This window comes from Syngnathus floridae, chromosome 7 (genome assembly GCF_059516105.1).
Source record: "Syngnathus floridae isolate MCC-2025c chromosome 7, RoL_Sflo_1.0, whole genome shotgun sequence".
Lineage (NCBI taxonomy): Eukaryota > Metazoa > Chordata > Actinopteri > Syngnathiformes > Syngnathidae > Syngnathus > Syngnathus floridae.
Window position 1 is genome coordinate 12,416,102 of NC_142419.1, and position 23,453 is coordinate 12,439,554.

Below are 23,453 nucleotides of genomic sequence, written 5' to 3' on the forward strand. Positions count from 1 at the left end.
ATTTTTCCACATTGCAATTGTTGAAATAAAACTGTTATGAATAGTAACATAATGCAATTAAATGAAATGTGTGATCGGAAAATTTTGCTTTTACTAAAAGCCTTTTAACCTTTGCTCTTTGCAATTTTGTGCATACCCCAAGGTGCATCTAAATAAAGTGTTTTTTGTTTGTTTGTTTGTTTGTTTGTTTGTTTGTTTGTTTGTTTGTCTTTTAAGTTTTTGTTGTTCTTTTTTGGTAGTTTAATTCAAAAAGAAAAACTCATCAAGATTAATTAAAAACTTAGAGAATGTTTTTTTTTTCCCCAAAATAATTTCTACTTCTTATGGAATATTCTATCAATTTACTATGTACGTCTCTAGTTATCAAACCAGATTGTAATCGCTCATCTACTGGTGTAAATTCCAGATTTCCAGGTCATTGCTACTGGGGGTTGGTAACCAAGCCGCTCTGTGACTGTGGGTGGTGCGTTTGCGCGCAACCTGTTGACAAGAGACGCCGACATCCTCTCACACAGCAGACGCGCGCTCAAATCGGGACCACATTGCGGAGTACTAGAGTTGCAAGAACTTTTACCGCCACGTCTCAAAACGGATTACCTTTATATCATCATGTTCCTCATTTGATGGACCCAGATGCTTCACGCCAACCTGTTAAATCAGCTTCCTAACGGACAGAAAATATGTTCCTAGATATTTTCACTTTGTGTCTGATATTCAGCACCTTGCACGTCGGATCATCTGTGGAATTGCAACTCGGAATGTAAGTGGATTATTTACAGTATCCATTATCTGAAATTGTTAAGAAAAAAACACTATAGCAACTAAAAAAAAACGTTTACGCACTTATGGAGCAATATAGATATATTTTTATGACACATGCACGCATGCGCGCGCGCACACAGTATAACTCAAGTATTTGACCGATCGAAAATCCGATTCTTTGATGACCACTAGAGTTCGCACTTACAAGTAACCATTGACAAATGCAGGTTTTTAATTGGTGGTTCTTGCATACCTTCCAACAGAATTATTATTATTATTATTAAGTCTCACCATTCGCCAACAGACGTCTATTAAAATAAATATAGAGTGTTGGGCAAGGTTAAATGAAACGCTTTAATGACAAGAAAAGCTGAACACTTCCTCTAATCAACTTGAGGCTCTTTTGAATTGGAGCCAGATGGTTGGTAGAGGTGGACCTTGCTTAGTTAGATACTTGACAACCTCTAACAACTTGGAGCGATGGTTGCTACTTACTGCAATGCACTTTTGTTATATGGTCTGCACATGTGTACGCATTAACAATCTAATCTTATATTGCAGACGTTATAATTTTGTTGAATGATCAAATATTTACTAGTTTATTCTTATATACTTGGACATTTCATTTGGTAGAGTTTTGTATTGTTTGTAAAATCCAATCCAACCTAGATTAAAAGTTTTCAAAATCAGCAAAGTAAATTTTCATGAGACTCATCTTCCAAAATGTTATCTTTTGGTAAAACTAATTCAAATGGCATCAGCAGCACATCTGTTCATCTTTGTCTGCATTTCAGGCCCAATGTTTGCACCGACCAGGAGCTGTCCCTATTGGGGGGCCCTCAGCCTTGTGTTCAGGCTTTTACACGCATGGTGAAGGTATGGAGGCAGGGCTGCACAGACCACAGATGGTGTACAGGTTATGAGAGGAGGTGAGAGCCACTGCTTTCTCCAATACTGAACAATTCATCATGTTGACTATAACTATTATAACCTGGAAATCAATTCTGCTCACCACAGGACAACATACTACACAACATACAGACAAATGTACAGGACAGATATTCAAACAGTTTTGAAGTGCTGTCCTGGTTGGACTCAAAGGGATGGCGAAGCAGGCTGTCTACATAGTGGGTATTAGCATTTTAAAGTTTTCGCCGTGACCCCTGAAATATATCAATCATACAGCAGTTAACCATACGTTCTGTAATGTAAAATAAAAACAGTACTTACACAACACTTATAATTTTATGTCCCAATTTTAGGAATATGCAGTGCCAATATGTGTTTTAATGGAGGCCGATGCGCAGAGAGTGGAGATCATATATGTAACTGTCCTAAAGGCTTTAAAGGGACAAGATGCCAATATGGTAAGTTTTGATTCCCATTATAGTAAATATCAGTCTTAATGTATAACATTTCCACCTCGCCACCATTGGAGTTTACAGTCTTTTCTTTTTACTGCTGTAGCTTGACAGTCCAGGAAATTCTTGTTTCACTAAAGTGCCAAATTTAGGTCTACTCTTTTGACTATGCAGTAATTAGAGCTTTGATTAGGAGTTTGCACAATGGGGTCTCTTGAACGTTAAAGCTGTTAGAAATTCTCTGGAAGTGGTGGTTTACTTTAACGGTTCCATTTCTGCTGAGTCTTGTTGTAATAAAAAACAACAGTGCTGTGCTTGCTTGGCAACTTAAACCATCACCTGAGCAAGAACTTGTCTGGTTTTTAAACGGAAGATCTTGTTTACGGCAGCATGTCACAAGCACGTGTTGTATAGAGGCAGCTGTCTGCTGTGATTGTTTTGAAACTATTTGCTTATCGCACATTGGAGTGATAAATTGGGTTAGGATTTCTATGAGTTTGTTTTTCTCACAATCAAAAGTTCACGTTTCGGCTTTCTTTAGCAATAAAACGTTTTGGTTTACTTGCAATTACTCACTTAAGTTTTCTTTATTCAAAATCAATACCTACGCAACACCAGCGGTGGTTTGTTTGATTGCCGTTACCGTATATTGCGTACAATCATAATCGAAAGTTACGACGAGCAGATTTTTATCTTGGATGTGTGACTTATACGAGTATTTGTTAGAGTCACAAATGGCTAGGGTGTCTCCCATCGACTCACCTCTCACCCCAATTGCGGAGTTCATGTTTGAACAGGATTGATTTACAGTACTACTAAATCAAACACACCTGCTTCTTATATGGAGGGTGTATGTACAGTAGATGCAAACCTGTTCTAGTGTTCCTTTCTGAAGCGAAAAAGCAAAAATAAGAACAATAAACTAGCGAATCTATCTGAATTCTGTTTTGTTGGTAATATTGTATAAAATAAATTCCACTTAATTTTTCATACTGTACTTTTTTCAGTATGACTGCTTCAGATTTAAACTTAAAATTCTATCCCTCTTGGAATAATTATTCTTTTATTTGGCTTTGACCATGTGATGATATTGATCCATTGAAGTTAATCCTTTGAGGTGTGATGCTAATGAAATAGTTGGGGGAAAAATATTGTGTTTAATGTTCAGCGCCAGATGTATTTTATTTGATTTTTTATGTCTTTTTTTCCAATCAATTTTGCAGGATAATTTGAGTTGCTGCCCAAATTAATGTTTGCACTAAAATTGAGGCCCGCTGTCACGCAAATGAGAGTATAAGATCACACATTTGTTTGTATGTGTCTCATTCGGAAATACATGGTCCAATATCCCAAGGACTTTTGGGCTCTTCTTTTATGTAAAGTGACAACAAGCACATGGATTTGATAATGGCGAGACTCTTTTGCCTGTCTTCAAAACCTCTTCTAACCACTTCTTTGGCATCTACTTTATTAAACGTTTTGAAGTGGAAATGCATGATCTTAATCAATCAGGACTTCTCATAAATATTTCCAGTGTCTCACTGCTTTTTTTTTGCTTTGAACTGGTTCTTGTTTTTTATCATCATTATTAAGTTTACTGTTGAAAAACAAACATACCACAGACACCTGCTGCTTGTTGCATATACATATTGGGAAATTATACCCGGCCAATGTTATATAGATTTATTAGCTGCCAGAATACTTGAGGTTGTTTTTGGTGCAGGAAGAGTAAAGATCCTTTGAGAAATTCTGAAGTTTAGAGAACAGGTTTTGCCAGCAAGACTTAATGATATTCACAGGGATCTGGAATCGGTTTGTCTGTAGAGAACATAAGAGCATTTAAGCAGCTGTGTGTTGTCCGTGTTACCGGATGGGAAACTTATCAGCCGTATTAATAAAGCAGTGACACAACAGCACTTTCCATTTGAGATTTAATTCCATGAATAAAACAATTAGTCTTGTTCTCTCACTTTTGTGTCTGTATCTTCTTTCACACTAACTTCCTGGCACTTTTTTTTTTTGCCTTTCAGGCAGACCTGGCCAAAACGGGATATTATCATGTTCATGTTCATACATATACAGTCCAAATAGTTTTATGTATTTTCGTTATCACGTTTGAACATGATTTATCTTTAATTCATTGCTTGTCGTTAAGGATTTATTTCATTCATTATGTCATTGTATTATAAATCATTTTGACTATTTGGTGTTTTGTTCAGATATAAATGAATGTGAGGTAGACAAAGGAGGCTGTGATGGATACTGCTGCAATACCATTGGCAGCTACTACTGCAAGTGTCCCGAGGGCAGTGAGTTGGGGCCAGATGGCAAATCATGTCAAGGTAAGACCAACATTAGGATGCAGCCATTTTGCACCAACACCTTTGCCTGCTCATCCGAACATTCCATTAATTAAATTCATTTATATAATTTCATAATGCTTTGTCTTTTGCTTTCTCGCCATCTGGCAGTCCCGTTCCCTACCTTATGTTGCACTTGGAGTCTACACTAACAGTTTATCGTGGCACTTGAAATAGATCCAACTGTACTCACATGTGAAGGCATTTTATGCCCTAGCAAACCTGCACCTTTGTTTGTTTCGTCAACGTACATTATTGTTTCTTATTTGCACTAATATTGTGCCATTATTGCACGACGGCCAAAAATCTGTCAGTGGGTCACTTAATCATATGCACAATCAAATACTTGAACTACACACGAGCATACATATGTCTTTTGTTAACGTGTTTGTGCTCAAGTCAGAATCATGACTAAGCTACTCTACGAAATTGTCAAAGAAGTTTCACTTGTTATCATTATTGAACATTTGTGTGTGTCAGATGTCAATGAATGTGCAGAGCTTAATGGAGGATGCCAGCAGACGTGCATCAACACACCAGGTTCTTACCATTGTGAGTGCGGGGAAGGATTCCGCACGCATACCGACGGTCGGACTTGCATTGGTGAGCAGTTAGAAGTTCAGCACTTTTCCTCAAGAGCTTGTTTTGCTGCATCGGTGCACACATTAAAAAAAAAATGTTTAGGAGATGTAATTGAATTGCTTTAGTTTAACATTGATTATGCTGTAAAATGAAAACAAGTAACATAAACACTTAGCAATATAGTGAGGTTCTCTCTCCATCTTTCTGTCGTCTCTTTGCCCAAGAAAACAGAGTTTGAGTTTTGTGCCTGCTAAAGTCATCAGTGTGAAAATATTTTCTTCCTATAAAATCTCAAGCACAGAGGTGATATTTCATATTTGGTACACAGTAATTGGATGGAAATAATAGAAAGTCACTAGGACTGCCAGCAGTACCTGACTTACATTGTATTTTCAGCTTTCAAACCAAATGTTGTTTTATTTTGATTTATTTTTTTGAACCAGATTCACTGTGCTGAATCAATTGAGGATGGTGCCTCGCTCAAGAGCACCACAACTGTTTTTCTTTATACAAATTTTAATGCATTTTTTTATGTCTCTTTTGCATTCAAGCCGTAAACTCTTGCTTGGTGCTGAACGGTGGTTGTGAGCACAAATGTCTTGACATGGGTAACAATCACTACAAATGTGAGTGTCGAAAGAACTACAAGCTCAAGACTGATGGAAGACATTGTGAATGTAAGTCATCAGTCACAATTTCCCCCACCAGACATTAAAAAAACAGTCAGTAAATCAACAAGATACCTCTGATATGATGAGCATGTGTGGGTCACATCCTCTGTGTTTTTGTGTGGCAGTGAGGGACCCCTGCGAGGAGAAAAATGGAGGCTGCACACAGTTGTGCGTCTCAGTGGATGGCCATGTTCAATGCAGCTGTCGACCTGGTTTTACTCTGGCTGAAGATGGCAAGAGCTGTGAAGGTACACAAAGGGTTTGCATATTATGTTATGTTATGTTATGTTATGTTATGTTATGTTATGTTATGTTATGTTATGTTATGTTATGTTATGTTACGTTATACCTGCCTTGCGTGTTCCGTCTTCAACAGACATCGATGAGTGCAGTTCAGGTCATGACACATGCTCTCATGGATGCGTCAACATGCTGGGCTCCTTTCGATGCGTGTGTCATCCGGGCTTTGAGCTTGGTGCAGATGGAAAACGATGCTACCGTGAGTAACCATAACATCTTTCCTCCACTTGAGACCAATTATAGCAAAACCAGAACTGATCATACATTAGTCAACCAGTGGACAGTTGACTGAGCACACATTCCGAATGGTGATGGACATTCCGTATGCACTGCATGAAGACTTTGCTTGCATTGACCAAACTAATTTGTCCACATTTGCTGATAATGTTGTGTCTTTTCTGTGATCATGTGCACTTGTACACTTCAGGCATAGAGATGGAGATTGTTAACAGCTGCGAGAAGAATAATGGAGGCTGCTCTCATCAGTGTGAGCACACCACCAACGGGCCCCTTTGCTCCTGCCATCATGGCTACCAGCTAGACCACGACAGGAAGACCTGTGTAGGTAAGAACTTCATGAACCATCTACTTTACGCTGAATCTTACACTGCACTGCTACGTACCGACCTCAGATAGCGACGAGTGTGTCAACGGAGAATCCTGCTGCAGTCACTTCTGCAGAAACTATCCAGGCGGCTACGAATGCAGCTGTAGAGCCGGCCACACACAAAACCCAGATGGTTGCGGCTGCGACGGTAAGACTTCTGGATTGTTGGCGGGTTATCTCGTCTTTGTTATGCTTTTTGTTTTGTGGCACTGTGACGCTGCACTCAAATCCCCAAACAGGCTCAAGTAACAGAAGCTATTCCAGATACTGTTATAAACAACAGACATTTTTAGTTGCTAAGTATTAAACAATCTCATAAATGCCTTTGTGCGATCAATAGTACCAGGCAAAATACCAATCATTATATTACAAACAAATAAAAAAAGAATAGCGCTGTCTCAGCCCAAAATACATTTTATAAACAGGTGACTGTTTTTTATAAGTCCTTTCTTGTTTGTTTTTTCCCCCTCCATTATTCTATAAGACATCAATGAGTGTCAGGCAGAGACTTCAGGCTGCGACCATGGCTGTGTCAACACCGTGGGAACATACGAGTGTTTTTGCCAACAGGGTTTCCGCTTGGATCAAGATCAGCACACCTGCATCTGTCAGTAAACTTGACCTAATTTATTATTATTATTTTTTTAAATACAATTTCCCATGAATTGAATGATTTCTACATCTATGTGTCTACATCTATCACTCCTGATTTAAGTCAGGTTGTTAGTTTGTATAAAGTATAAAGCCAGCGATTCAATCTAGATGAAATTCTATTGAGTCATACAAAATAACTTTTAAATATAATATTTTGTGACAACTACATAGTTAACATGGCGGTTTTGTGTCACCTTTGTTAGCTTTATATGGTAGAGAGTTGGAGGAAGATGATGAGGAGGAAGACGAAGAAGATGAAGAGCAGCTGGAAGCCTCAAGGTTTCCAGACCTGTTCTTCCATAACGTTCCCCAGCTTCTCCATTACACAGCAGCACTGCGTTCCCGTTATGGCAGTGACGATGATGATGATGGTCACTCTGGTGAACAGTTTCAAAGCCTCATGAAACACAGAGAAGAATTTAGATTGGACAGCCAAATCGGTACAAAAAAAAACATGATTACTTACGCACCAATTTCTGACAGTTGAAAAGTTTTTGCCAACTTCTTTTATTCATCCCAGTGTGTCTGGAGAACTCTTTTGGGGAAGACTGCAATTGGCAATGTGAAGATTGTGTAAATGGACACTGTGCTGAAAATAAAGACCGCTGTGAATGTTCACCAGGATGGGCTGGCGTTATCTGCAATGAGAGTAAGTTCAACAATTTATTATGACCGGCATGTCGAGTGTCTGTCACATCTGCTTTTTGCATCACACACTATTGGCACTACGCTTTTTAGTTTCCAGAATATTTTAAAAAGATTTGTTTTCATTTGCTGCTTATGCACAATACAAAAATGTTTGTTTGTTCACTACTAAATTAATTTCCAGTAAGGGATGTGCCACAAAATAATCTAAATAGATATTAGACATTGTAAATTTGAAACAATTTCTTTATATTTATTAAATGATTGTAAATGATGACATTAATAAAGACACAACCATCTAGAGTTTGGTGATCTTTGGGGAATTCACACAGAGCATCAACAAGAAAAATAATACACATTATTTTTGCGAGACTAACTATCCTTTATAATTTAACTGGTTATTTTTGGCCATGTATTTGTACACGTACACACAAAACCATCAGTGTTCCCACCTCATGGGATAATCCATCTGCTAGTTCTATTTGAGCTACCTATAGAAGTGTGGTCCAGAGTGCGATAGCCTTCTGCGCATCGATCCAAGGACATAAATCAAAACCCGTCGACTCTCCTGCGTAGGTTGGAAGCTTTTTTATGCACTACTGAACAAAAAAAGCACTGGGGGAATCAATCCTTGAGCTGCCTTCCAAGGCCAGGGCTCACAGCAGGCCTGCGTCCAAGGATGTTCATTGCTGACTTTAAAAGCAAGGGTCCACTCTTCCCATGCCTGGCTGTCTCAGGTCTGAACCTGAGTCCTGCTGGTTCTCATAAGGGAAAAGACACGTGGGATAAGTCTATTAGAATGTCACATTTGATAAAGAATATACGCCTTGTGCTGCTTGGATGCAATGCACAAGTTCATGTGCATATAAGAAAATAAGATCTGAATACAAAACATTTTATAAAACCAAAGATGGTACTTACTTGAGCGCAGATGTACTTTTCTTAAGACCCACATTATTCTCCAGCTTGTCCGCAGGGCACTTATGGGCCGGCTTGTAACAGTCTGTGCCAGTGTAAGAACGGAGGCACATGTGACCCTGTGACTGGGAAATGTTTGTGTCCCCCGGGGGTGCAAGGACTACTCTGCGAAGCTGGTTTGTATTTCTACACACACATTTGCACCAAATAAAAATCTTTTACATCAAATTTCGTTTAATTCTGTCATCGCAGGTTGTCCAAGGGGCGACTTTGGAAGTAATTGCATGAGAAAATGTAACTGTCCCAATAATGGACACTGCCATCGTTTATATGGAGCTTGCCTGTGTTCCCCCGGATTATATGGTCGACACTGCCACCTGTGTGAGTACAAAATTCATATCATAAATTTTAGTGCTGTTTTTTTTAGCGCTCGCAGGAAGCAAATATGACAATACGAGTAAAGTCGTCTTTTAATTATAGCATTGATACAAAATGTTGCAGCTACATCACATTTTTGATGTGTTGCTCAAAGTGAAGAAAACGTTTACAGTACTGTGTTAGTACATACTGGATGTCTTAGTTAGATTCCTCCTCATCAGTCGTATTTAGTCGTTTCGAGGGAGGTAACAGGTGAGAGGGCAGTTCACGCGGGAGCCAATGACCTTCCAGTTTTCCTTCAATAAGATGCACAGCCAACGCAAACTCCTCATTGTCCAACATGCCATCTGCATCAACGTCTGACAACCTCCAGATATGAGCAAGTACAGAATTTGGCAAAAGTGTTGTCGTCATCCATTCTTTGACTTTGGCTCCGCTAAGTTTGCCTTCACTTGGGCTGAGGTTGTAGAAGATCTCATCATACTTTGGTTTGTGTTTCTCCACGATCCACTCAATGGAGTCTTGTTCACTGTCATCGCCATCTTTGAATTCCTTGAAGGGATGTCGCTTGTAATGGTCACGCCTGAACGTTCCCAGGAACTCACCATCTAAAACTCCAGCCAGGGGTTTATTTCGAAGTTCTTGTTGCTGAAGTAAGGGAACTAGTTTAGCAATGTCATTGTTTAGGAGTTTGTCCAGGGAAGCCATCAGACTTGGTTTCAGTTTCTTGAACTTTGAGAAGTTTTGACTCAGAAGCTGCTCCTGGAAAAGTAAAATTGTAAATGTTGAGTTACATCACATTTGGGGAAAAAATAATGCATGAAGTTATGTATACATTTGTTTTAACATTAATTTAGCTTATAATTGGGAAAATTAGGGATTCCCCCACCCAAAGTATTTTACAAAAAACGTTTAAATCAATTAGTTTAATTACTTTGGATTTGAGAGTTTAAAATAACATTGTTGGGGTAAAGAAGTTTGTTTGGATTCATATGTTATCGCCAAACTTTTTCTTCAGGAGCAAATATTCCAAATGCATTTCATAGCTGACCGGCTTATGTCAAGGTCATGAATGGGACATTATTTTCTGGATCATAGCCATTCCAAAAGTGGTTGACCTCTCTTAAGCTCTTTTAACACATTTCAATGTGACCTGCATCTTGGTGCAGTCTGGGAAATCTCCCGCTGGAACTCTGTGTTGCTGCTGGATCTTAGTGAAAATGACTGGAAGTTGGTAGATCAGATTGTGCTTCTTGCTCTCTTTGCAAAAAAGAGTCGGCATCTCCTCCTTCAGATAGCCGATGATGTGTGCATGAGCCTGATAGACCGACAAAACAAATATTAAATCAAATAATATCGACACTGATAGTGAGAATCATTAAAAGTGTGCTGCTATCAGAGATTTTACCCTCACGAGTCGTGCTCTCTTCACCAAGTCATTCAATTTTCTCACAGCGGCGTTGTGTGGGAGGTTTCTAATATCGGCTAACAGATCCTCCTCCTCCAAGTCGATCAGCTGGTAGTGGTCACACATCAGCCTTGGCTCCGACCAAAAGGATCCGACGTAAACTCGCAAAATTTCCGGCGTTTTGAACACTTTTCCCAATGACCACATGAGGGCGCCATATACTCTCATAAGCTGCTGCGAGTCCACCCTGTCAGCCTTGTTTAGAACCACACGTAACTTGTCCTCATAGCCAAACAGAGCCTCAAAGGCCCGAGTGAGCTCATCCGAGAATTCGAGCTTGTGCGCGTCAAACAGCAGGATGATCCGATCCACACGCTCGGCAAACCAGCGAAGCACTGCCGGGAAGTCGTAACCTTCGGAGAAAGAACATGGGGTTTTGATTAACGTCTATGGTAATGGGGTCTGCCCCTTGTGCCTCAAGCAACAGTGAGAAGCATGTAACATATCCCAGAGGCCCTGCAAGCGATTCCAGTTACACCCACAGATGAATGTGTCAAAAAAAGTAAAGCAGAGGCTGCTCAGATACTTTCTACAATCCTCCTCCCAAGTCTGTCAAATTGTTCTCATCTGCTGTGGTCACGAATCAAATGAATTTTATGAAGTATTGCATCATTCAAATTCCTCTCTTGCTTCAGGCATTCTTTTGTGCGGATGCTTAGGACGAAACTTCTTAACTCACCTCGACTAAGTTTTTTCCTCGCTGCGGTTAAGATGCCCGGTGTATCGATGATAGTGATACTCTCAAGGACCTGATTGGGCATCTGCACACACTGAAATCTGCATATAAATGATTATACATTTTTACAACTTAAATGCACGTTTCGCCAACTGTGAATGCTCAGAGATGTTGTTGCCAAGTGAAAATTCCAAAGATACCAAAGGGAAAATGCAGCATCAATGCATCAGACTTACATCAGTATTTATCGTTAACACAATTTAATGTAGAGTCTATTGCCCTCCCTCCTCCATCACCTGTTTAGAAAAGTATTCCCAAAAGGGTCAAGGTTGCGAAATGGTTTTTTGGGATCCATGGTGAGGGCATTCCCTGGTATGATTCCTTCCGCCTCTCCATGCATGAGTGCTGTGAAGCAGTCCGTGGTTGGCTCCGGCCCCACTCGGCTCCCCAGAAAGTCTTGTTCGATTAGATATCTGCAAACAGATGTGCTTTTTACCTGGATACCGTTTAGTTGCATCAGAATATCATACCTGATAAAAGTTGTTTTTCCTGTTGAGTACTGACCCATCACCAACACCATCGGTTTGTTGGCAAAGTCCGCATCCTCGTAACTCGGTGAGTGGTAGTGATGGAAGGAGTAGTGCTTCTCTATCGGCAGCAGTCTTTTGTAGTAAAGATTCCTCAGCTCTTCTGTCACCATGTTGACACCCCCGGTTGTTTTGGGATCGCCTCTAAGTCTCCAGCTCGACATTGTGAAGACTTTCTCTTTGGGTCGGTTATTAAAGTGGTTCACAGTACAAGCACGGAAGAGAATGATAGAAGAATGTGCTTGAGAAATATTGTCAGATTCTCACAGCTGCCTGCTCCATCCTGCAGCGCGACATTTGGAGGGTGGAGAGGGTGTAACCAGAGACTCCAGCTGCATCTCACACAAAGCCTCTGTCAAGCAGGACAAGGGTGGAGTGGAGCTTTTGCTGCTGCATTGGGACAGTCTTGGCAGAATGCATGTAAATGTAACAATGATTATGGAGGCTTCATTTCATATTTATCATTTTTTTTTAAACTTGCATCTGTCTTTGATTTTCACATTTTTTAATCAATATCTGCACAAAGTCAGCCTTGTCTCAATTCAAATGTGCAATCTTGGATTACTGCAAGATTCTAGGCCTGTCTTGTGTTAAGTACCTGAAAGTGATACTTGAGTGAAAGTGTAAGTTTCTTAACAGAAAATAATACTGGTAGAAATTAAAGTCGCCTTGTACAATATTATGGTCTTTTACTATCTGACATCTGTTGAACATGAGTGTAAAAAAAAAAGTAGTATTTATAAAGAGATCGGATAACATTTTATTTTATTTTTTATTTAATTTACTAAGTTGGTATATTGAGTGAAATTAGGCTGGCTACCACATAATTGCATGTTCTGGCTTCAAGTTGGAAAAAGCACAAGCAGGCCTCTTAAGTATATTCTTTGGTGTGAAGAAACTGCGAAGCTATCCAAACCACCCAAGGGCAAAATAAAATATCCATGAAAACAATATTAACTATTTTATTGGGAAACACCATTGTGAGAACCTCTACCATGCGTGAAATCCTGCGATGCAACATTTTACATTTTCTCATCTTCTACTCCTCAGCTTGTCCCAGATGGACGCACGGCCCTGGCTGTTCGAAGGAATGTGACTGTGTTCGAGAACATTCCACTGGCTGTGACCCCAAGATGGGGAGCTGTATCTGTAAGCCTGCATACCACGGCCTACAATGTGAGAAAGGTATAATCCCTTCACAGGAAATCTGTTCTCAGTGTAATTATTTTCTTAGGCCACAGCAGCAATATCTACTCCATGATGTCCACGTGGTTAATGTTCACAGGTCAACAGCCTGAATTCCAGAACATTATCCCCCTTTTCATTGTGAAGTGTCAAAAAGGTTACCCTTAGTATATTTTTGTGTGTTCCATCGTAGAATGTGAGCCAGGCTTCTTTGGCGCAGGTTGTGAGGAGCCATGTGACTGCCCAGGTAGAGGGTTGTGTGACCCCAAAACTGGGGAGTGCAGCCAGCAATGCCCTGCAGGCTTTTATGGGGAGACATGTCAGCTGGGTGAGACAACAAATTTCATCATAGTTTTTGTAAATGCAACTAAACAGTGTGTCACAATTGCAAAACAGAGATATATTTGATATATTTCTTATTTCTGCAGCATGTGAATCAGGTTATTGGGGTCAAGGATGCATCAATAAATGCCAATGCCAAAATGGCTCTCTGGGTTGCGACCCCCTCACTGGACGTTGCATATGTGGGCTCGGCTATACTGGACACAAATGTGACGAAAGTAAGTTACACAAGGCGATCAATACAGTACAATGTGAATTTTAAGCAGCGACTGCTGCCCCCATGTGTTTTTGGTTAGTCATAACAGCTTTTCTGTAAGGGTCACTTATGAGTTTTCTGTTTTTATTTTCATATAGTATACATGAGTGTATTATTTTGCATATTTTATATTTTCTGCAAATCATAGGTACTGTGTGTGTGTGTGTTATTGGATGTGATATTGTGAATACTTTTTACTCCAGCAGAGGACGCTACAGATTTAGTTTTCTTGTTTCCTGACTCAAATGACAAAAAAATGCATCTTCCACGTTGCCATTTTAAAACCCTACAAATTCCATTATGCGACATGTATTGTATCCTGGATTGTACATTATTATTTATTCTGTGTTTTTTTTTTTAAATTAGTTATCCAGGCAGGTTGATGCCATTAGTCAAACTATCTTAACAATTGGGTCAAGTTGTTCAAATGATGTTCTGACTAAGATTTAATGTAAATGTAAGACAAAGCCTAAAGATTCATACTACCTCTTAAAATCATGGCCATGCCCCATTAGAGCAGCGCCTCTTGTCCCTAGTCATAACATTCAAATGATTCACGTCACTCTGATTGGACCTTAACGGTGGAAACAGGCCTATCAGTCTGTCTAGGTTCTGCTTTCTGGAGGCCCTTTTCCCTCAAGCTGAGGTGTTCAGTTTCTCAGACTGCCGGGCCTCTCTCCCTTCAGGAGAAAAAGGCCTGTGCTGTGAGATGGACCAGATCTCATTGGGTATTTTCTTTCCGACAATCAAAATAGAAAGATACGGCCTTCCCTTGTGGGATATTTTAGTCCACACATGATTCAATAATAAGATTCATGGCGAAGAGTACATGGCTCAGAAAGCTTGCTACAATGGCAGATTTTTTTTTGTGATTGTGGTGAATAGAAATATTTTTCCACTGTCATGTTGGCTGGTTGTTTTTGTTATCTTCTTCCAGTGTATCAACCTTAAACGACACCAGCGACTTCTATTCTGTTCTCTATCATTCAATTTCTGCGGCCTCCTCTTCCCGACTGTGTGGTCCTTTGTGGACCTGCTTTATGGGCTGACAGCACCCTTTCTTACACAAGCAGGAATCTGGAAATAATCCTCTTGTCTTAAAGAGCTCATTTATTCCTGCGTTGGAGTCTTTTAGTGATGACAGTGTGTGCGGTAGTCGTTGTGGACCAGTTCCTCTGTGCCTACCTATAAACTTTGGGAGAGGAAGTGGGACGGTTCGAAACTAACAAGTACCAGCAGACTGCACAGGCTTCTGTTGTTAATATGAAAATTAGTCACCTTCTTTTGGTAAAAATAAATCATAAACCAGACCACATTCACATACTGTGTACATCAATGGACCCTATAGATCTGTTTTAGCTTATGTAGGAACTTGGGCAACAAAGGTAGTTAAGTAACAGTAACCACCGGACAAGTACTTTTGAAACAGTGTTTCCGTAGAGGTCATTAATGGTGACAGCATCTTCAGTGGCCCAGTTTTAATGACATCACAGCCGATGCAGGTAAAGACGTCATGCTGTCAGCGTGGGAACACAATGACGGGCATGTGTACTTCACGTAAATTGAGTCCGTCGGCTTAAAGTAGGAGTGAACAGCATCAGAGGAGTTGGCGGAAATGATGTCAAAAGTAAAGGGAACACCCTAAGTTTATGAAACCGCTAAAACTCCACATATTTGGTGCGCCCCAATTTGTGGCTTCCTTTGGTTACATGGGCCACTGCTTCCCTTATGGATAGAAGAGGTGGTCTATGAGATAATTGCTTCGGATTCTTTCCAAAACATGTTCAGGGTGTATGTATGTATATATATATATATATATACACACACATATACATATACACACACACACATAACAATATTGTCATGCATTTGCACCTTTATCCACACCAAGCCAAATTGAATCAATTCTGCTGAAGTCGATTTTTTTTTTTCCAGCTCATATATTTACCAAACATTGTTTTGTGGACCAACTAACCTCTTGAACAATCTCTTTCTCTTGGTTTGACAATGAGAACCAGATGCTTCCACTAAGCTACAGACTGTCGTGTAGGTGTAAGTGGGTGCAACAACCTGGTTCTGTTTAGTTGTGCATTGACGGTGCCTGCGGACTCTGCAGGTGCTCGAATTATGGCTTCTCTTGCACCAAAAAAAGGGAATGGCCTCTGAGCTGCTGCTAACTTTGATGTGTCCCAGATTCACCACACGTGCGCGACGTGAACTCACTTAATGAACGCAGACGCTCGATTAAATTAACATTGCCGTTTGATTCTGACATTGGCCGTAAGACAGTAGCAAACAGACAAGAGGATTGACAAATTTAAGAAAACTTCCTTTTTTGTGGGGTTGGCATTTTGAGCTGTTTAGATGTTTAAATTTGACCCACGGTGTGCCCAGGCGGCTTTTATGGTCTTGACTGTGGCCAGATGTGTGAGTGCAGAAATGGTACCCGCTACCACCACATCACAGGAGCCTGCCAACGCATGGCTGGCGAGGCAAGACCTCATTGCATTCTGGGTAATGTAAGCCACATCATTAAAATGGGGTGTGAGGGAGGTCCTCACTTCTGAACATCCTCTCTTTAAACACAATTATACCGAAAATGAGGCATTAGCAATAACATTTTTGGAAGAGAGTTAAGTTTAGACAAAAGAGCCAACACACCCCAGAGTCTATGCCTGTTCTGACAAGTACAGTGATGAACATGAGAAATGTGTAAAGACTTAGTTTTGTTTTTATTATTACTTCTGATTCGCTTTCTTTTTTCACTCAATTATTTGTCAGTATTTTTTCATAAAAACTTCAGTTTTGTGGTCTCACACTGGAAATATACATACCGGATATTCCGCACTATAAGGCGCACCGGATTATAAGGCGCACCTTCAATGAATGGCCAATTTTAAAACTTTATTCATATATAAAGCGCACCGGATTATAAGGCGCATAGAAAAAATTACTTCAACGTTGCTCAAACGTTCATGCAATCACAATATAGTAACACTCGAAATAGTGAAAACAATAACAATATATCAATAACTCAACGTTGCTCAAACGTTAATATCACACAACCCACAAAATAAACACGTAAAGCTTACTTTAATAAATTAGTCCTCATCCACGAATCCATATTGGTCCATATATAAGGCGCACCGGATTATAAGGCGCACTGTCGGCTTTTGAGAAAATTAGAGGTTTTTAGGTGTGCCTTATAGTTTGGAAAATACGGTATCTAGAAAAATGAATTTTTAGAAAATTCTCATATCACACAACAAATAAAAATATCATAATTAATAATAAGCATCCACAATTTCTTTTAGGATGACCAATGTGTCTATTGTATAAATAATATCACTTTAACAGCGTGTTTTTCCCTTTTATCTTATTGTAGTTATTTGTATGCTCAAGCATCACCCATCATTGTAAACTTATTTTTTCTGTAGCAAAAACTTGTGCAATAAGCACAAAAGAAACTTACAAAAACAATTTGCATTTGATAGCTACTGAGTGTGCCTGTTTTGTCTTGACGCTCGTACCAATAAACTCCACCAAACACTCAGAGTTACCCTACTTTATGAAACATTTCATCATGTCGTCCATACCATTAGCGTACCAGCCCGCCCCCAACACCAACTCAGCTTCTTTCCTCTCCTCACACACTCCCCAGACATCTGATAAATGTTACACACCAGTTGCCAAGTAAAACACAAGGCATTGTTTTTGTCTCCTCGGCAGCGGATAAGGGCTTTTGGAAGGCAGACATGCATAATGACAGCTCCGTAATTGCCTCTTTAGTCTGGAGGCCTTTCTTATCTGTTCCCCACGCTGCCCGCTGCTGCCTGACTGAGTGCGGCGATCTCACCCGCAAACATGTTCGGTTCACAGATTCATGCACTATGACTGATGGTCGCAGGATTGTATTCATTCTCAAGTACAAGAAAGGGTGTGTGAAAAAATGTGACCAAGTGGTATCTGGGTTTGGCACTGGAGAATGTTGATGAGTATTGTGACCAGCTGATATTGAAAGTCACACAGGAGAAAGAGACTTTGTGACTATACACACTATATTTGGTCAATGTTATGTGAGTACACTAATGGCACAACTTTTGCATTCAAGCTCAATGAGATAAGCTTGTTAAAATGATTTATTTTCCCAGTGCCCACTATTAAAAGGCAGGGTTGTTGAGGTTTTTTTTTTTTTTTTTTTTTGGAAACAGTATCATTTGTTATGAGTGCATCTGCATGGCACGTTTCCAAAATACAACATGCAGCTCATTCTGCAATTGATACTTTTTAACTCCTGTTTCAACTCGCTGATGTAGTTTTACTGAATATAATGTATAATAAGTCTACACACCCCTGTTCAAATGCCAGGACGGGGAAGTAATCAAACACTTTTGTAATCGTGGCTAAATATGGCAAAACGTTTTTTTTTAATCCAAATTTGCACACGGGGGTGTATACTTTTTAGTTTTATTCATTTCATACAATAATGTTTCTTTTGGGTTTTCGCTACACGATGACATATATATTTTTTTATTGTTAGCTTGTCCAGCTGGCACGTTTGGGAACAACTGTAGTCAACTATGCCAGTGTTCAGGAGCCCATGAGCAATGCCATCCAGTTACAGGAAGTTGTATTTGTTTACCTGGTTACTATGGGACAAGTTGTGAGTTACGTGAGTACACTTTTAAGACCACTTTATTTATGCTTATATATTAAAAACAAATTGTCACCACTTGATATATTGAACTATATTTTTTTGGGTCTTATCACAACAGGATGTCGCTTAGGCACCTATGGACCAAACTGCAAGTCTCGATGCAGCTGTGTCAATGGTGGCCGATGTGACTTCAGAATTGGGACTTGCCACTGCCCTGCAGGCTTCATCGGAGCGGATTGCAGCTCACGTATGTTATATCCGTAACGTCAGCCATTGCTTGGACATATGATATTAATGAATCATTCAAGAAAATAACCAATTCCTCATTTTGTCCTTGCAGGGTGCCCAAGTGGGTACTATGGCAAAGACTGTGCCAAACTGTGTACTTGTGGGGAAGGTGGTCAGTGTCACCCAACAAATGGAAGATGCATTTGTGCAGCTGGGAGAATGGGACCATCCTGTCAAGGTACTGAAAGACAGTTAGTTATATTTAAAAAGTAAATATATTTAGAAGTGACGTATAAATATGTTCAGGCTGAGAGGTAAGCCTAAAAAAAAATTCTAATTGTCTATTGTCGGGTCTTCAACTTTGAGTCTTTTTAGTAAACAAACTATTGAAGTAACACATTCTAGTGTTGGGCCTCTAATGACTACAGACTTGTTTTCCTGGGAAACTTAAGCCAATCTGTTTTATCAGCATTTGAGCAATTGTAAACGGGGTTTTCCAACCCAGGATGCACTCGGTCCATACTGACTATGTTATCCTCTTGCACATGGCTATTCAGCAACTCTTAAATGTCTCTTGTTGAATGTTTACAGAGACCTATAAGTAGCTCGTTTTCTGTGTTCCATGTCACTGGATCTGGCAAGGAAGCAAATAAATACACATGGAAAATCAAAGACATCTTCCTTGTTGTTTTCCTAAGCTAAATTGCCCAGAGAAACATGATTATTCTTTATATCGGTGCCAAATTGGACTATTTTTCCTCTTTTTTAATGACCTGTTGATTAAATAAACAAAGGGTTTGTCTCGGAGTGCTTGCAGAAGGGATTCATGTTGTTCTCTGATGTATTCTGATTGCTGTTGCAATGTCCTTTGCAATATTTCTGCAGTCTGTCCTAGGGGGCGCTATGGCCTGCAGTGCCGACACACATGCAAGTGTCAAAATGGTGGTCAGTGTGATCCTAAAGATGGTAAATGCATATGTGGCCTTGGCTGGACTGGACCAGACTGTGATACAGGTTAGTGCTAAATTTGATGCAAACATTTGGATGAATGCCGTTTTTATGTTTTATCATCCGTTACTTTTGTAGGCTGTGCACAAGGAAAATATGGTGAGAATTGTTCTCAAGACTGCTCATGCCTAAATGGCGGGACTTGTGATCGCTTCACTGGCACCTGCAACTGTACAACTGGGTACTACGGCCACTCCTGTCAACATAGTAAGCGACCCCTTTTTTTTCTACTATCAGCATAATGATGAAATTATTTTATTTGCTAAACCATGAAGAAATATTTTTGGAAAATTTGTATATCTTGTATTTCTAGGATGCCCAATTGGATATTTTGGCGTTAACTGTGCCCGTACATGTGACTGTAACGCTGAGCAAACCTGCAATCACGTGACAGGCGAATGTTTGTGTCCCCCAGGCTACTTTGGGCCACAGTGCCAAAGCCGTGAGTACTTGTTTGAATGTCAAAACTTTTCAAAATTATTTTTTTTAATTGACTTATATGTAGTATATTAATAAAAAGGAAAAAGTATCTCCATGTTTTAAATAGAGTGGCTTCCAAAGTCAAACAATCATAATTTGGATATTCACAAAATAATATTTTTTTCGCACTTCAAAACCTTAATCAATGATAGGCTCTAATTTAAAATGTTAAAAAAGTATTCATCTGAATGAATTTTTTTTGTTTGCTGTGAGGAAATACCGCCGGGTTGTTCTTTCAGGGGAGACAGTCAGCCCCGGAGGAAGGTGAGGTGGGAGAGCAGACGGACTGGTTATTTGATGACAGACATGTGTTTCCCTACCGCTTAATGCATTCCTCCTCCATCTTTGTGCCCTCCTGCCTGTTTGCTAGGATCTCACACGCAGTGTGAGCGTTTAAATGGCCACTTCAGTCACAGCGGGAGGGACAACCAGCTTAGAAACATTGCTGGGCCAACCTGTGTGTTTGTGTTTGAGTAATAAAATGAGTAATTGTAATCCCTCAAGAAAAAAAAAAGAACTTTCTCATGATTGGACATTTGTGGTTACTGCTGCTACTACCGCACTATATTTATCAGCTCCGATTTTTTGTGTATTTGAGGTGAATTTTGCAAATAGATATAATTTAAATGTATTAATTTAATAGCGTAAGGATTTTTTATTTTTATTTTCCAGGATGTGAAGCTGGCAAGTTTGGCCATAAGTGTGAAAGATCATGTGACTGCTCAGGTGACTCATGTGAGCCATCCACTGGACGTTGCCTCTGTTCTCCAGGACGGACTGGACAGAGCTGTGAAAAAGGTCGGTTGATTGATAGTGGACATTCCGAGAATCACATTTCTTCTTACATGTGTCCTCCATCTTTTTTATCCTCTGTCTCAGACTGTAGTGGGGACCGATTTGGCCCAGACTGCGCTCTCTCTTGTCAGTGTTCTCATGGGGCTCGCTGTGATGGGGTGACTGGACGTTGTCAGTGCCCGCTCACCTGGCTGGGCCCCACTTGTGGTGAAGGTAGCACACACATACACACACACACCATCACGCTGTCTTTTTCAATAGCAGCTTGTTTCGCTTGACAGTTATTTTAATATGCACCCAGCATGGAGTCAGACTTGAGTCTGTCTTTATTTTACATCCTCAAAGAACATTTGCTTTTGATTTTCGATTTGTGCTGATTTCTTATTTCCCTTTTAGCGCTGCTTCACCCAACACAAGGGCAGTGGAACTTTTTGATGCCTCAGAGAAAAAGAAGAATGGGCAGTAAAACTGTTTGAACATTAAAACATGACTTGGCTCTTGGAAGCTTCACACAGGTCATTTTAGTAAAGATGATCATTTTTCAGAAAGTGGTGTGCCAACATTAAGCCTGGAGCTCAAGACAATCAACCAATAAACATGACCCATGAGCCGGCCTCAGAGTACCACAAACTGTTCCCTTTAAAGGACTGTTTATCTAGATAAGCCATTATAAGGGGAATAGCTTCATGTATGCTTAATCAAAGTGTAAAGAAATTGAATGAATACATTTTAAAACCCTGTGATTGATTGACCATCTGTCCTCCTTTCACCCAATCAGCTGTGATTGGCTCCTTGCAACTGTGTGCATGATGTATTCATTCCAGCATGTATAGTATTTATGGAATCGGTATTTAGTCAACGTCTGCAGTAGAGATGAACAAATTGGGAGAAAACAGAAGAAATTAATTGCCTGGTTAAAGGAAAGGTTTTCATGCTGAGGTGTTTGACTTGTTTTGTATGTAATATTTGTTCATACGTCACTATTGCATTATGCTTTTGTGTTTTAAAAAAATAATTTGCCTTTATTTAATGGATTATATTTTCCCTCACTTTTAAAAACACTCACCATTTAGGATATCATGTTTAATATGTTTAAATTGGCTTACAAAAAAAAAATTGTATTGTAAATGATAACATTGACTGGTGTAAATATTTGTTCCAAACCACCTGCAGCATCAATATTGAAAAAATATTTTAACAAGAAATTGCATTTATGTCACTTTGTTCTGTTTTCTCTGCCTACTAGTTTGTCCCATTTTGATGGTGCTATATTGTGTTCGAATATATTCGTCTTCCTATTGTGTTATAAGTCTTTAAAGTCTCAATGACGGCTATATCTTGATCAATGAACCAAATAAAAACACAAATAAAATGTGAACACCTGTTTTGAATTATCTATCAATCTTGTGCACTGGAACGCAGCGTTGCGTGGATTTGTGAGAAAAAAGAAAGATACGACATTTTTCAAGCGCACTGGAGCGTTCCCTTTGCTATCGACTAAAGGTGGTTGCGGTCTGGCAGAGGCAGGCAGGTGCCTGGGCCGAATGTGCACGCATCCCCGCATCCCCGGGGTGACTGATGGGGGAGCAACCCGGCAATGGCGGATGGAAATCACCACACATCCTCCCTCTAGTGTTGGTGATGGATGGACGGGGGGCTGCTCCATCTCAGCCTGTGTTGTGACAGGCGGCAGATGTACTCCAATAATGTTTATCGGCGAGGCCTTCATCTTCGGATGACACGCACCTGTTTCCAGTCAAACAGGCCCAGAAAGGCCATCTATCCTACAAACTCTGGGTGGCCACTGTATCACTATAATAGTCCTCCGTATTGTATGACTATTCAAAGTGAGCTTTAAAAAAAAAAATACTGTACAGTTGTGTGGACAAGTGAAAAATAGGTTTTAAAATAGATTCTTAGCAAGATTTTAAGATATTTCACAAAAATACACCATCTACAATTTAGAATGATAGACATTTTATCCAAAATAGTGTATCATGTAATTTTTAGGACTGCAATATAAGTTGGACAATTGACAAAATGAAATATATATATATTTTTTTAAATCTGTGACCGATCATTCATTTTTTTTGCCCCTAATGTAGCTAATTCTAAATTTCCACTTTGCTGTTTTATCTTGTTCAAAATTAAAAGGTCCAACAACAAAGCTTGTAATGTTCTCGGACTTTTCAGAGTAGTGTACATCATCTAACACAATGTTCTTCATAGAAATTATGTGCAAAAATGGAAAAGATTTCACTTTAAAACTACATATTAAAACTACCAAGTAAGGTAACTGTGCTAGAGGGGATTTGTAATTGGTTTAGTATCGTAAGCAGTCTGCCCTTGGGAGGAGGAGACAGAAATAAACGGGCAGGAAACAGATGAAATAGCCCATAAAAGGTAAGATCAAACCATGGGTACTTTTTTGGTTGTAATTAGGCATACACCACTTTTTGCATGGAGATTCTATCACGTTTACAGCCTTTGCCTCACGTCCCAGAGATCATTTCGAACCTCTGCGTTGAACCAG

At 39.7% G+C, this 23,453-nt stretch overlaps 2 protein-coding genes across 5 annotated transcripts; one reads left to right on the forward strand and one right to left on the reverse strand.

Moving 5' to 3' along the window:
• Positions 1 to 468: 468 nt before the first annotated feature.
• On the forward strand, positions 469 to 22,276 carry egfem1 (EGF-like and EMI domain containing 1). Of its 2 annotated transcripts, XM_088380183.1 has the most exons (28): positions 469 to 760; positions 1,557 to 1,691; positions 1,780 to 1,889; positions 2,025 to 2,129; positions 4,343 to 4,465; positions 4,964 to 5,086; positions 5,617 to 5,742; positions 5,862 to 5,984; positions 6,113 to 6,235; positions 6,464 to 6,601; positions 6,669 to 6,791; positions 7,128 to 7,250; positions 7,501 to 7,737; positions 7,818 to 7,946; positions 8,908 to 9,036; positions 9,113 to 9,241; positions 13,020 to 13,154; positions 13,348 to 13,482; positions 13,583 to 13,714; positions 18,293 to 18,424; positions 18,528 to 18,656; positions 18,750 to 18,875; positions 19,523 to 19,651; positions 19,724 to 19,852; positions 19,959 to 20,087; positions 20,798 to 20,923; positions 21,005 to 21,133; positions 21,317 to 22,276. In XM_088380183.1, exons 1-28 carry the CDS (start codon positions 681 to 683, stop codon positions 21,394 to 21,396), a joined length of 3,567 nt encoding a protein of 1,188 aa, XP_088236309.1. In that variant the 5' UTR covers positions 469 to 680; the 3' UTR covers positions 21,397 to 22,276. The 2 variants fall into 2 exon arrangements, with proteins under 2 accessions (XP_088236309.1, XP_088236310.1); XM_088380184.1 differs by lacking the exon at positions 469 to 760 and having other exon boundaries at positions 1,780 to 1,893.
• On the reverse strand, positions 9,284 to 12,559 carry LOC148395302 (EH domain-containing protein 2-like). Of its 3 annotated transcripts, XM_088380187.1 has the most exons (6): positions 11,913 to 12,559; positions 11,679 to 11,855; positions 11,386 to 11,483; positions 10,647 to 11,059; positions 10,392 to 10,556; positions 9,284 to 10,000 (listed from the first exon to the last, which is right to left on the reverse strand). In XM_088380187.1, exons 1-6 carry the CDS (start codon positions 12,131 to 12,133, stop codon positions 9,437 to 9,439), a joined length of 1,638 nt encoding a protein of 545 aa, XP_088236313.1. In that variant the 5' UTR covers positions 12,134 to 12,559; the 3' UTR covers positions 9,284 to 9,436. The 3 variants fall into 3 exon arrangements, with proteins under 3 accessions (XP_088236313.1, XP_088236312.1, XP_088236311.1); XM_088380186.1 differs by having other exon boundaries at positions 9,284 to 9,994; positions 11,679 to 12,559; XM_088380185.1 differs by having other exon boundaries at positions 11,679 to 12,559.
• Positions 22,277 to 23,453: the final 1,177 nt, after the last annotated feature.

Bases quoted from the DNA above. Each gene is read 5' to 3' on its own strand.
- egfem1 (XM_088380183.1), top strand. From the start codon at position 681: ATGTTCCTAGATATTTTCACTTTGTGTCTGATATTCAGCACCTTGCAC. The intron at 1,890-2,024 runs GTGGGTATTAGC...TCCCAATTTTAG, and splicing joins CGAAGCAGGCTGTCTACATA to GAATATGCAGTGCCAATATG. The intron at 18,876-19,522 runs GTACTGAAAGAC...ATATTTCTGCAG, and splicing joins AATGGGACCATCCTGTCAAG to TCTGTCCTAGGGGGCGCTAT.
- LOC148395302 (XM_088380185.1), bottom strand. From the start codon at position 12,133: ATGTCGAGCTGGAGACTTAGAGGCGATCCCAAAACAACCGGGGGTGTC. The intron at 11,060-11,385 runs GTGAGTTAAGAA...CTTTCTCCGAAG, and splicing joins GAGGAAAAAACTTAGTCGAG to GTTACGACTTCCCGGCAGTG. The intron at 10,001-10,391 runs GTCACATTGAAA...TTACTTTTCCAG, and splicing joins CAGACTGCACCAAGATGCAG to GAGCAGCTTCTGAGTCAAAA.